Source organism: Polypterus senegalus, chromosome 9 (assembly GCF_016835505.1).
Source record: "Polypterus senegalus isolate Bchr_013 chromosome 9, ASM1683550v1, whole genome shotgun sequence".
Classification (NCBI taxonomy): domain Eukaryota; kingdom Metazoa; phylum Chordata; class Cladistia; order Polypteriformes; family Polypteridae; genus Polypterus; species Polypterus senegalus.
In genome coordinates this window covers 31,717,424-31,730,774 of record NC_053162.1, presented here as the reverse complement: position 1 = coordinate 31,730,774, position 13,351 = coordinate 31,717,424, and the positions used below count along the sequence as shown (strand labels likewise).

General features: G+C 37.5%; 1 protein-coding gene across 1 annotated transcript in view; it reads right to left on the bottom strand.

Annotated features, from left to right (window-relative positions):
• Positions 1-13,351, bottom strand: part of LOC120535477 (potassium channel subfamily T member 1-like) — a 146,205-nt gene that overhangs the window by 9,138 nt on the left and 123,716 nt on the right. The window contains exons 29-30 of the mRNA XM_039763358.1: positions 8,126-8,188; positions 686-697 (exon numbers count right to left, since the gene is read on the bottom strand). Coding sequence (XP_039619292.1) covers positions 686-697; positions 8,126-8,188 — 75 coding nt within the window. The remainder of the gene's footprint in view (positions 1-685; positions 698-8,125; positions 8,189-13,351) is intronic.

Sequence of the window (13,351 nt, the reverse complement as noted above, 5' to 3'; positions counted from 1 at the left end):
GCATTCAAAAATTCTAGGCCACACTCAGTACAAAAAGTTCTATAATTAAATATTAAATGACAATAGGAAATTTTTAATGAACCAATGCAATGAACATTTTTAAAACTGAAACGCCAAGTCTTCATTTGTTCCTTTTTATTTTTTTACACAGTCTTCCTCCTTTCCCCTCCTCACTACATTTGATCTTTGCCCTACTCTTCCCAGTACGTAATATATACTGTACAGCTGGACTCCCAGAAAGCCTCATCACTCTCTCCTCCTAAGCCCTAAAAGAATAGTGCTTCAAAAGATTGTACACTTAAAAAGGAGTCAATAAACAAATACTGCTTGTTATAATTTCAACTGAATATTATTTCTTTCACAGCATCATCAGTTAGTAAAGACCATGAAAACTACTTTTTTTTCACAAGACTGCAAAGAAAGGTTAATTTTCTTTTAATGTTCTCTTTGCTTTTGATGACAAAAACCTGCGGCTTCAAATCTGCAGTAATTCTTTATGAAAAATGTCTCTGTGTTTCCTGAGATAACATGCACGTTTGTGGATGCACTTCATCTGGCTTTAATGGTCCTTGGCCACTAAAGAGAAATGTCCAATGATTACCAGATGCAAACTAATAAACATTTTATGATAGGTTGCTTCACTGCAGTCTTATTAGGCATGCCTACTTTAAAATTCAACACCCACCTGTAAGTGTCACTTAAAATGCCAGAGTGATATTGGAGAGAAAATGTCTTACAGTTACTTCTATGGAACAACCAATCTATGCACTAGGTGGCCTTCTAGCTGGACTTTCCCACATACCAGAAAACATGCCGCCACCTTCGAATCATGAAAGTCACATGGATTTCAGTGCATCAGCATTTCCATACCAGACTCCTGATCTTCAACCAGGAGGGATTTTAGAAACTTCATAGCAGTGCATGCATATACGAATAATGCTGGATGATTATTTCACAGAGCAGATTGATGGATGGAGTCACTGAGCAATGCTGTGTTTAAAATGTCCTTTTCCAAAGCTGGATCAAATCTCTGTTGCAGCATAAATTAAGCTTGACAAGCAATTCTCTTTTACCCATGAAGCATCTTTATCTCAGGAAATGCTTGAAAAGCAAGCACATGCTTCTGCATTTCCTAAATATCACATAGCACTAACTAAAATGAACTGCTAATGCAGCAGAAAGTAATGCATACAATAGAATGAATGCTTCTGAGTTCAGCATGCATTCTTTACAAAGCTTATTAATCCCCAGTCATGTCAGATTTACAATTACTTATACAGTAGCACATAAAAGAGTGGTCTTCTAAAGCAACCAGGTACTTAAAGTAAAGAGATCAGCATGAAAGAAATACTCCACAGGAAGGGGTACTGGTCAGGCAGAACAGAAAGTGTGTGGGGAGAGGTAGAAAGCATTAATTGTTGAAAGAAAGAAAGAAAGAAAGAAAGAAAGAAAGAAAGAAAGAAAGAAAGGCATTGGGAGTGAGACATTTTCAGTCTAGGTGCTAAAGTTTCAGAAAAATTTAAACTTTCCATTTTTTTAACTAATTTCCCAATACTGGCTGATTCCAATTTTTTTTCTATTCATTTTCTCAAACAATTTTGTTTTAAAAAAAAAATTTTTTTTTTTTTTTTTACTATTTGTAAAAGCAGCCATGTAGTACCAGTATGGCGAGAAGTGTTTCCTACATGGTTTAGTGCTCAGTCACCTGAAAATAAACAGCTTTTATTTCAAATTCTACTCTGTGCTACAAATTAAAAATCCAGCAAGACCCTATACAGTGCTGCGGGGATGATACTCACCATTTAACACAGATATTTGAAACTGAGCAGAATTTACTTAGTTGTAGCAGTTGCTTGTTTAGGCAGTTACTGTATGTTTTCCATTTTCTTTCTGGCATCATGGGTATAGCACAGAGTTTATTTGTTGTTGTAAACAATGAACCTTAATCAGATTTTTGTGTTATTCTGCCTTAACAGTTATTATTTGCTTGTGCCACGATGCTTTTTACAGAGCAGAAGACCTTGGACAGTGTAGTCAAGTGACTAAACACTTTGACAATTTTGACAATATTCATTAGCAATAAAAATGACTTTGCATATTACACTATATATAAGCTCGAAAGCCGTTAATGTGCACATTACCTAGCTAATCTGCAGGTTAACTGATTTGCTCCGTTAACGTGCGGAATCAAGAGTTTTCCGCATTTTATAGGTAATTTGCATATTAACGGCTTCCGTATCGTTAAAGTTCAAAAGATTGTTTCTCTCATTTCCTTTCCCTACTCCTTCTCCCTCTCCCTCCACTTTTAGTTTGGTTTTGCCAGCGTCTTGTCGTCGCCGGTTGTTTTTATGTCTCATAATTTGAGTCGGCTGCAGATGAAGGTGTCACTGTGAGAATTAAAGCACCCGAAGTAGATATAGCAAAAACTGATGCCCGCTCGATTTTAGCTGTGGTTCTTAGTAAAACAGAGGATGGCTTTTATAAACCTGGTACTAAAATGGGTATTTTAAAACAATTGTATGCAAAATTTGAATTCAGTGTTTGCAATGAGATATTTTTAACGAAAGAAGATGTCCCTGCATATCTTTACGTCAAACAGCAATAAAACAATCCCTTGGTACTGGGCAGGGTTTCAGAAAATGTGACTGCAAATCTAAATGTACCACAAATAGGTGTGCTTGTCGCAAAAACCAATTGCTATGTAATTCAAAGTGTCACCAATCTTCAGATTGCACTAATAAGTAAGCATAATTTTATCATATGTTTTGCAAATTCATTTCCTTAATTGTAATAATATTTTAAACCGTTTGATTCTTTGTATTATAGTTTTTTAATTGATTGATGATATCAACTAATTTGTTGATTGTTTGATTGTATTAACTTGAAGAAGGGGCCTGAGTTGCCTCGAAAGCTTGCATATTGTAATCTTTTTAGTTAGCCAATAAAAGGTGTCATTTTGCTTGGCTTTTCTCTACATTCATAATGGCTAACACGGTACAACAACCTAGTACTACAGATTTTAAAAAATAAATAAGTAACATTATGTTAATTTAAGCGTACAGAAACGTTGCTGTTGTTCCAGCAAAGATCTTATTTTCACTTTAACGAGTGCCTAGTAGGTAATGTGCAGATTATCTAGGTAATTTGAGAAATGAAACAATTTTCGGCACTTTAACGGATCACCCTAGTTAATCTGCACATTACCTAGATAATCTGTAGAATAACTGATATCTGCACTTTAGCTGTAACATATATATATATATATATATATATATATATATATATATATATATATATATTTCATAGCAGGTGGCAGAGTGGTGCAGTAGTAGTGCCAATGCCCCACAACAAGGATGCTGGGGCTCATATCCTGGGCCTTCCCTGCTCCCCTCATGTTCATGTAGGTTTCCTCTGGTTTTCTCACACTGTCCTTGTGCCCTGTGCTTGCTGGGTTTCAGCTTTCCATTAAACCTGCTCAGAATATACTAGGTCTAGAAAAATGGATGGATGAATGAATATTTCATTACTTTTGAATTTTTAATGAGTATATTTTCATTGTTTATCATTATATGTGATATTCTGATTGTGTTGTATTTATAATTAGTATATAGCACACTCAGCTTATATGCAGAACTGTACATTTCAAGAATAAATGAAATTCTGTGCAAACAAATTGCTCTCTTCAAAAAGCTGTGTTCCAGGTGGCTTTTGTGAAATAGTAATTTCTTATGTCTAGTGGTTACCACTACAAAGTTGCTTAATTCAGGTTGCTATAAAAAGTGGTAACAGAACATAAATGGTTTATAATGTTCCTGGAATATTTATACTTTCACTGCAGAATACCGGCAATGCCACAAAGACATGTTCATCAGTTGTAAGAACAACTGTGGGAATGAGTGAGGGCGTTAATTTTATGTGACTAGGTACTTAGATGGGCATATGATACCACACTGTGGTTCTACAGATTTGCAAGTGGGCCAATATTGTTGATGAGTTATATGTAATTGACTGCCCGGAAAAACTATAAAGCAGTAAAAATAAACATTGTTGAATTTAGGATAATAGAAGTCATATTTAGATACAGTCTTTCAAGTCTAATATTCAAGTAATACAATATTAAAAACTTTAAAATAATTACTATTTTATAAAGTAAACACATCCTAACTCTACACCAGAATAGACAGTCTAATTTCCATATAAACATTTAAATAATGAAGCAGGACAAAAGATGCATGGACAAAAATATATTGTTATTAACAATCCTAATAATAAAAATAAGTGGTAATGTAATATATTCTGTTTCACAACTAGTAGAAGGTGGCAATGATAACGCATGGAATGAGGTTTGGTTGCTGGAGCTACTGGGATCATTTCCAGATGGAGATTTCATAATCTTTTACAATTATTGTGCTGAGGTAAAATCTCACAGACACATACTGGTAAGCATTTGCTGAGCACATGCAATGAAAAAGAGATATTTATAGGAATATACAGTATAGATAGAAAAAGTAGGAAGGAAGAAGCACAAAGCTCCTTAGAGATGTCCCCCCCTCGCCTCCCCCCAAATCAATTCCCATTGAAGCAGGGCTTTCTCTGGACTTGATGTTCTGACTCACAGAAGTACTCCTGCCACAAAATCACTTTTCTGGCGACATGCAACCACTACAAGACATCTCAGAATTTTAACTATATTGCCTGATTTCATTTTATGAATGTAAAACTGTATTAAAGGTTTCCCCACATCATATAGATAACATGGTCTGGTGTGAAGCGGAAACACAGGGAACATGCTTGAAAGATGTTACTTTCCAAGTTAGAACCTGTGGTCACTAGGTGGTGCTACGTGCCTAAGACACGCCGTATTTACTGGTTTCCTCAGCTCAGGTCTAATTCACTTAGTAAAACACTTAATTAAAATAAGTTATATTGTGAAATATATTACCTTTCATATTAAAAAAAATCTGAATTTATAGGATGACTGTCTGTTTAGTAATATCTGCATGATACCTTTAGACTATTTTATAGAGGCAAATTATATTTTTAAGCAAAAAAATTCTCTATTTTGATGCACCATTACCTTCTCCAAATTCCTAGAGATTCTTCAACCAGTATTACCAGCACAAAAGTCACGTACTGTTTCTTTCTGATGTCTTGATGCTATGCACTAAGAAGGCTGTGAGACCACCAACAGGCACAATGAACCATGGTCAGATTCGTTGTGAATTACTCTAAACATATGAGCGCTCTGGATTTTTCTAGTGCCAGCCTTTTAACTCGTGGCAATGCTATTCAATTCATAGTGTATACTGACGCAGTGCACGTGATAAACAATACCTGACAGAAGAAAAGAAGTTAATGAAAAGTAAGACAGTAATTATACGAGTGCAGGCGGCACAGTGGCGCAGTGGGTAGCGCTGCTGCCTTGTAGTTAGGCGGCCTGGGTTCACTTCCCGGGTCCTCCCTGCGTGGAGTTTGCATGTTGTCTGCGTGGGTTTCCTCCCACAGTCCAAAGACATGCAGGTTAGGTGCATTGGTGATCCTAAATTGTCCCTAGTGTGTGTGTGTGTGCCCTGCCAGGGTTTTGTTACGGCCTTGCCCCTGTGCTGGCTGGGATTGGCTCCAGCAGACCCCCGTGACCCTGTGTTAGGATATAACGGGTTGGAAAGATGATGACTGATAGGATTGAAATGAAAATAAAACATTTGAACAACAAAAGAAAAATATTGTCCAAACTTACATTTTTTTAATACTGAAACTAAAAAGCTTGCTTATAAAGTCAGGCTGGAGAAAACACTGAAAAGATGGTAATTTTTGTTTGCTATTATTTTAAATAAGGCAATATAGTAGTAGTAAACTTCTGTGAGATCATGCTTCAAGTCCTGTCAGTTAACAGAGACTACCCTGAGCACACTCATTAAAAAGATGAAAGCTGTTGAGTCACTCAAACTGGTGCAAAGTCCACAAAGGCAGAGGCTTAGAATGTCAATTCAGCTGCTTCATTTCTGCAGTTTGCAAGTATTTTGTATGTTTATGATTTCTTATTAATATCAAATAAATGGGTTTTTTTACTTCACAATGAAAGGGGCAAAGTAAAATTAACCATGACTGACTGCATTTTTTTGTTTGCCAGTAATCCTTAGGGTTTATGATATGAGTTTACAATAAATGTAACAGTACCTCACTAGCTATGTGAAAATCATTCTTTATACTGATCTACTGAGGAGTGTCATGTAAAATGCAGTGCAACAGTATGCAACTGGCACCGTGATATGAAATCTTGGGGGAGTTTATTTGCCTAAGATAGAAAGATGCTGTTTATGTATTCTTTGTGCCTGTACATTAAACTGCCTAAACATACATTAAGTGGAAGACACGTTTACCTGACTCATCACACTAGTTCACTGAAAACAAATTTAACAATAGAATTTTTTCAAATACAAGTCAACTGTAGATAATTATTTTTTTATAGAAAAAATTCTGCAGTGTACATGGATGGGATACAAAGACATGACTTGCAGACCATTTTATGGCAAACATCAGAGCTTGTGGAACTGATGACCACTCCAAATCTACTGAGGCCCACTTCACTTCTCTTGGTCATGACAACAATAATCTGCTTGTTTTGTGACATAAGGATTCAAAGCCACCATCAAACAAAAGGACCAAAACTTAAAATAATGTTCAATCCAAGTTTTCACAATGAATGAAACTAAACTTTAACCCTACCCTTTACTTACTCAGGTGGACACCAGTGTTCAAAGTTTAATAGTGTTACTGTAAACCCTCGTTTATCACGGTTAATCCGATCCAGACTCTACCGGGATAAATTAATTTCCACAAAGTAGGATTCTTTATTTATAAATCGAATATTTTCTCAGTTAGAGCATAGAAAACCTGTTTACAACCTTCTAAATATCTAAATAAGTTTTTTAACATTATTAGAGCCCTCTAGAAATGAAATAACACCCTTTAGTCAAAAGTTTAAACTGCGCTCCATGACAAGACAGAGATGACAGTTCTGTCTCACAATTAAAAGAATGCAAACATATCTTCCTCTTCAAAGGAGTGCGTGTAGCAGAAAATGTCAGAGAGAGAGAGAAAAGTAAACAAGCAAAAATCAATAGGGCTGTTCGGGCTTTTAAGTATGCGACACACCGCCGGACAAAGCAGCTGCAAGGAACAGAGCAATATGAAGGTAGTCTTTCAGCATTTTTTAGAGGAGCGTCCGTATTCTCTAGGCCAGTGTGTGAACAGCCTCTCCGTCAAGAGCAGAGAATGTCAGAGAGAGTGAGAGAGACAGAGAAAAGCAAACAATCAAAAATCAATACGTGCTGTTTGGGCTTTCAAGTATGCGAAGCACCGCGCGGGAAGCATATCGTATATCATTGAGGAGTTTTATTCAATACATAATGTGTGCTCTGATTGTGTAGCTTCTCACCCATCCGCCAATAGCGTCCCTTGTATGAAATCAACTGGGCAAACCATCTGAGGAAGCATGTACCATAAATTAAAAGACCCATTGTCCACAGAAACCAGCGAAAAATCTGTGATATATATTTAGATATGCTTACATTTAAAATCCGCGATGGAGTGAAGCCGTGAAAGTCGAAGTGCGATATAGCGAGGGATCACTGTATAGAGTAGTGAGTTTTTCTTAATCAAGATGTTAGCTATCTGGAAAATCTTTAGCACAGATAGTTATGACAGCTAAGTGTCTTCCTGTTGGAATTTCTTTGAGTGCACCAACTAGGGTATAATCCCCTTCAGGTCAGCAGGTCAGATTGATTGTGTGTCCTGTCCATGGTGTGACATTTGGTTTGATGGATGGCTTTTTACTGCAGCCGGTATACAATGTGCACTAGACAATACACCCTTGGCAGAAGACACAAAATTAACTGGGAAGTAATATAACCTTGTTTAATGTACAAAGCTGTTATGGTGCAGCAACAATATTGTCTCTCATTAGGCTATGTTTGTGTTTCTTTTCCTTGCAAATCCTAGATGCACATAGAAGGCCCTTGAAAGCAAGCTGAAGAACTGTGACACCTTGCCTTGTCAAGAGACTGCATTGACTTCTTAATGAGTGTGCTTTTCAGAATCCCATGTTCCCATAAAGATTGTTTACCTTGCAAATATCCAAGATTTACCCGATTCATCACATCACTCGCTGTTAAATTTGCTACATCCTCTACAGAACGAAAAGGAACGAACAGACACAAAGGAGAGAAAGAAAAGAGTCAGCCAGCAGCAGTAACAGCAATTTAAAAGGAAAAAAGCAAAACCTTAAAAAAGAGCAAATATACAAAAGTACAGTAGCAAAGGATAAGAGGAAAAAGAGACAAAGCAGATGAAGAAATGTACAGCAGATTCTTGGCAGCAGAAAGTAGTAATTGCCTTTTTATTTTGGTACACCTGGACTTGTCCAAAAAACACAATCATTGTGAAATGTTTCATAGGTCATTTATTTAGATATAACATTGTCTAAACGGGAATGGATGTACATATCAATGCCGGTGTGAAGCAAAGGGACGAGGAAACATTAAAAGTACAATTTCATGTTTTATTGCTTTGTGTTTTTATAATAAAATACTGAATGTGAAAAACTCAGAATACAATGAAAACTTTTTAAAAGCTTATTAGAACATAATCTAAATTAAAACAAGACAATTCAATTAAAAGAGGATTGTTCCAACCTACTAATGAATGTGTCTATTAATGAGCTTAATATAAATGGCTTAAATATTTTGTAAGACAAAACATGCCACCTAAAGAACAGAGTATTGTCTGGAAAATATTGAACTTGCAATTAAACAACAATAAGCACAACAAAGATTACTAGAAAAAAAAGTGTCTAGGCTAGAGGTCTGCATTTCTGGCAAGAACTGACTCAGTATTTTGTGCCATGGGACTAAAATGTAATATTAGTACAGTATAGGGATGCAGCAAGTAGACTTTATTCCTGCGATTGTGAATGGGTGCTCAGAGCACTGATGAACCTCTGAGAAAACGTGAAAAAAATAAAGTGTGTACAGTATATTAGTTATTTCACTATTATAATTTATCATCAATGCTATAATTTTTTTTCACTATAAAAACTTATACAGTCAGAAAAGAAGAACAGACAGTGTGCAGGTGTCTGTGATATGAGCATGTCTTATTTTTTTAACTGTATTTTCAAATGAATCATCACAGGCATTGTCATGCATATATATATATATATATATATATATATATATATATATATATATATATATATTTGTGAATTTCCCCTTGGGATTAATAAAGTATCTATCTATCTATCTAGCAGCCTAGTTGGAGTGCTTTTTTTCCCCATTTCTTGCTAATATAAATGCATCACCTTTTGTTCAGGTTTGGTGGCGTGTTTGACTGTGCTGTGGTCAGCTCACATCTTGCCTGGTGTGTGCATAAGAAACGAGTGTTTAAAATGCCTGTCTTAGTAACACACATGCCAAAGCAGGCATATCTATCTACCTATTAGGGAGACCAGATTTTGTTTTCCAAAGAAGGGGACCAGGACAGGGATATAATCAAAACATTACTTGTGCCTTCATATACAATGGGTTTCTATTAGTTTTTCTAATTAAACAATTTGATTGTTTTAAACATCTTTGTTAATATTCACTTACTTGGTAAACTTTGTAAGGATTTTCAAGGCTACTGATTTTCTTTCAAAAACACAAAAATATATATTATAAAATTAATGTTTTTTAGCACGCTGATTTCTTAACATCTGAAACAGAAATGAAGACTGCTGCATGCATTGTAACCTAGGAGACAATCTCATTGATTGTAAAAATTTTCAGTTTCAATGTTAACATTTTGAAACATAATGAAATGAGCCTCTTCAAATAGTCTGTCACTACTGCTGATGAGCTCTCTTCCTTAAAAGCAGTTTTATGTTCTTTAGAGTGTGTGGTCCCCGGCCGGGACGCCCAGGAGGAGGAGAGGAGGGCTTGTGCCTCCTCCAGACCGCGAGGGGGCGTCCGTCCTGGTTATGTTGGGGGCCATGGGTACAGGGCTTGGAAGCCCAGCCCTGTAGGGACCCGTGGCCACCGCCAGGCGGCGCCCCAGTGCCTATTGATCCCGGGAGCCCGGCACTTCCGCCACACCAGGAAGTGCCGGGGGGAAGACGAAAGGGGACACATGGACGGCTTCCGGGTGCGCAGCCGGCACTTCCGCCACACAGGGTGTGGCCAACGTTAAGTGCCGGGAAGCAGCTGGAGCCCATCCGGGTTCCCATAAAAGGGGCTGCCTCCCTCCAGTCATTGGTGGATGTCGGGAGGTAGCGGACAGAGCTCGAGAGAGGACAGGAGGCGGCCAGGAAGAAAGGCACAGAGACTGTGGGCCCTGGACTTGGGGAATTCGGTGCAAGAGGCACTGGGGTTGTGAGTGCACGTGACTTTGAATATTTGTATATAGTGTAAATAAACGGTGTGTGGGTGCAAAATATGTTGTCCGTCTGTCTGTGCTGGGGCCAGTGTTCACAAGTGAAAGTGAACTTTCACATTCCAGCTCTACTGATTGCAGATTGGACCTCCTACTAGTTATGTCCTAGTCAAAAAAATGAGAGGTAATTTATTAATATTATTATTTTACTTACCTGTAGAGGTATACTTTCATTTTTTGGACACCTAATACACTTAGAAGTTGGTCTTGCATAGTAATATGGCTCTACCCACTCCACTTAGCAATAACAGGAGTAAACCTGCCATAGTTTTCTTTAAATAATTCCTATGCCACACATGAGTTATGCTGCATGCACTTTCAAAACACTTACATGGATTGGTCAAAATATGTAGGTCTGTTGCTTCTTAACATTAATATAACATTATCATTACTTAGACTATGTAATGTTTGGATGCATGGCTGGCACAAATAGAAAGGGAAGGTCACAACAAGAGTGGGCAGATGACCTGGAAGACTGAACCGGCAAGGATATTGCTAGACTAACAACAATGACAAGAGACAGAGCCAAGTGGCACTAACTTATACAGCAGTTAGTCTACACCAATGGGCATTGAGCCTATGGACCAAGAAAAAGAAGGAGAAGTAATGATCAAAGCAAACATTTAGGGATTTTATAAATACCAGCCAGAGTACTGTTTTAGATCTCAAAAAGTGGACATTGCTGGAACAAAAAGAGGGGATCTGGTCAGCCTTTATCTATTCATTTAGGTATTTAATATTTTTTGAGAAGGATATCAATAGATCAACTCTGTCATAAACCAATCTACTCTCATATGTGTGATATTTTCCCCCCCAAGACATTCTGTTGTTTTATGAATCCACTTAGGCTATGTGTCCAATTAAGTGTCTTTTAAAGGGGAAAGCAGGAATGTAGTCGAGAGCGGAAAGGAACCATTAGCGGGCACAGGAGAAAGTGGGCAGAAATAGGATGGAATTTTGTCAAGAGCTGGATGAAAATGTAGCGGGAGCAGTTGGGAGTGGAACTAAAAAATCAGTACTGTGCACTCCTCTAATTTGAGCCTTTGTAGGGTGGATGTCTGCCTTTCATTTACATTACTTGCACTTTTTCTTTGCTCAGTTCAGTTCACCACATTAGAGGGATGTCATTGAAATGGCTTTAGTTACAGTGCAAAAATAGGAGAATTCCATTGCAATATCTATAGCAAATATCTACTTGTAGCCTTACTGACTTACTGGCAAGCTGAGCCTCTTCCCTTAAAAAGGAATTGTTGTATTACTTATGCTTATCACTGATCTTGGTCTGGACTCCTACATACTTCTTAAATGTTTCAATTTTAGGAGTATGAGGCTTAAAACCTCTATATTCTCAACAATTGGCTTAAAACTTCTATATTCTGTACAGGTAGTTCTTGGGTTATGTGAATGAATGCCCACACACAAGCTCCAAAAGATACTGGAAATAATACAAATTTCTGAAATGAAAATATTCATCACAGGTTTTCACATAGCATAATTAAAAGAAGCAGAATTATTAAACTACATACAGTGTTAAAACCAAAAGCTCTTTTTTACTAATGTATTTGTACTTTGACAGATTTCCATCCTTTACCTTGTTAGACGTTAGGATAACATACCTGATTAAAAAATGAAAGTATGATTGTAAATATTCAAAAAGCACTGTAAACACAAGGATATGTTCATTATAAAAAAATAGTACGGCTTCCTTAACTGCTACATAAGCTGCAGAGTTTACAATATGTATAAATATCACCACAAGCAAAGTTGATTGGTCTGTTGTTCTTCCAAGCAACTAGGCTTCTTGTCGTCTAACTACTCTGTGTAAAAAAATAGTTCTTTGTTTCAGTTTTGTGTTCAGAATATGAGATTTTTGATCTAATTCAAGATGTTATAAATTTGACTAAGTTTTGGTTTAAAAACACAGACATTAGTCTTCATTTACATTTTTCATTCACACCACCCTGCCATTTTAACCCCCAAAAACTGAGACTTTTAAAAACACTTCCAAGACCCGAATACTTTTGAAAACGCAGCCTCAGCTTTGTAGTGTGAATGCGTGAAAATGCAGTTTTTCTAAAATGCTGCTTCTAATCAAACTCTGATTTGTTCATGCTTATTACATAGTCGTTCCCTGATTGGATTCTGGTTTTACAGTGTTGCATTCCTTAATTGGTCATCCCTCTTGGAAAAAAAACATATTCCAACATAGCAGACATAGAACAGTTGCTTTCCATGTTGCTTTGTGTGTCGCTAAACTACACATATCTAAATTGCTTTTTGTACAGTTTGAATAATGCATACATACACAAAAAGTAACTAATTTACAGGTAACTACAGTTTTGTGATAAATCCTGTGGCTGTCTGAGTTACTTTCTATTTAAGGATATTTTTTGCTGATACGTACCTGCCTAGTGTAGTGTGGAGGATGGCCGGCCGTTTATCCCGGCCAATACCCCCAAGCCGCCAGGTGGAGCCCTCCTTTCAGCATGGAGTTCCCCAGAAGACCAGCACGGCATCATGGACAATGGAGTTTTTATGCACAGCCCTGCTGGATGCCATGGGGGCCACTAGGGGACGCTATAGGGAGGAGTAATGGATATTTTCCCTACGCCCCGGAAGCACACGTGGACAAGAGGAATGACGTGCTTCCGGGGTGAAGAAAAGAACTTGTACCTGACCTGGAAGTGATTGAGAGTCACATGGACTGGGAATTAGGAACACTTCCGGGTCAGGAGATATAAAAGGACTGTGGGAGCTCCCAGACGGCGAGCTGAGCTGGGTGGAAGGGTGGCAACGCGTCTGGGAGCTGGAGGATTGTTTATTAGTGATTATTGTGTTTGTTTATGAGTATTGTGGAGGAGAGGGTGTTTTGTACACTGTGGCT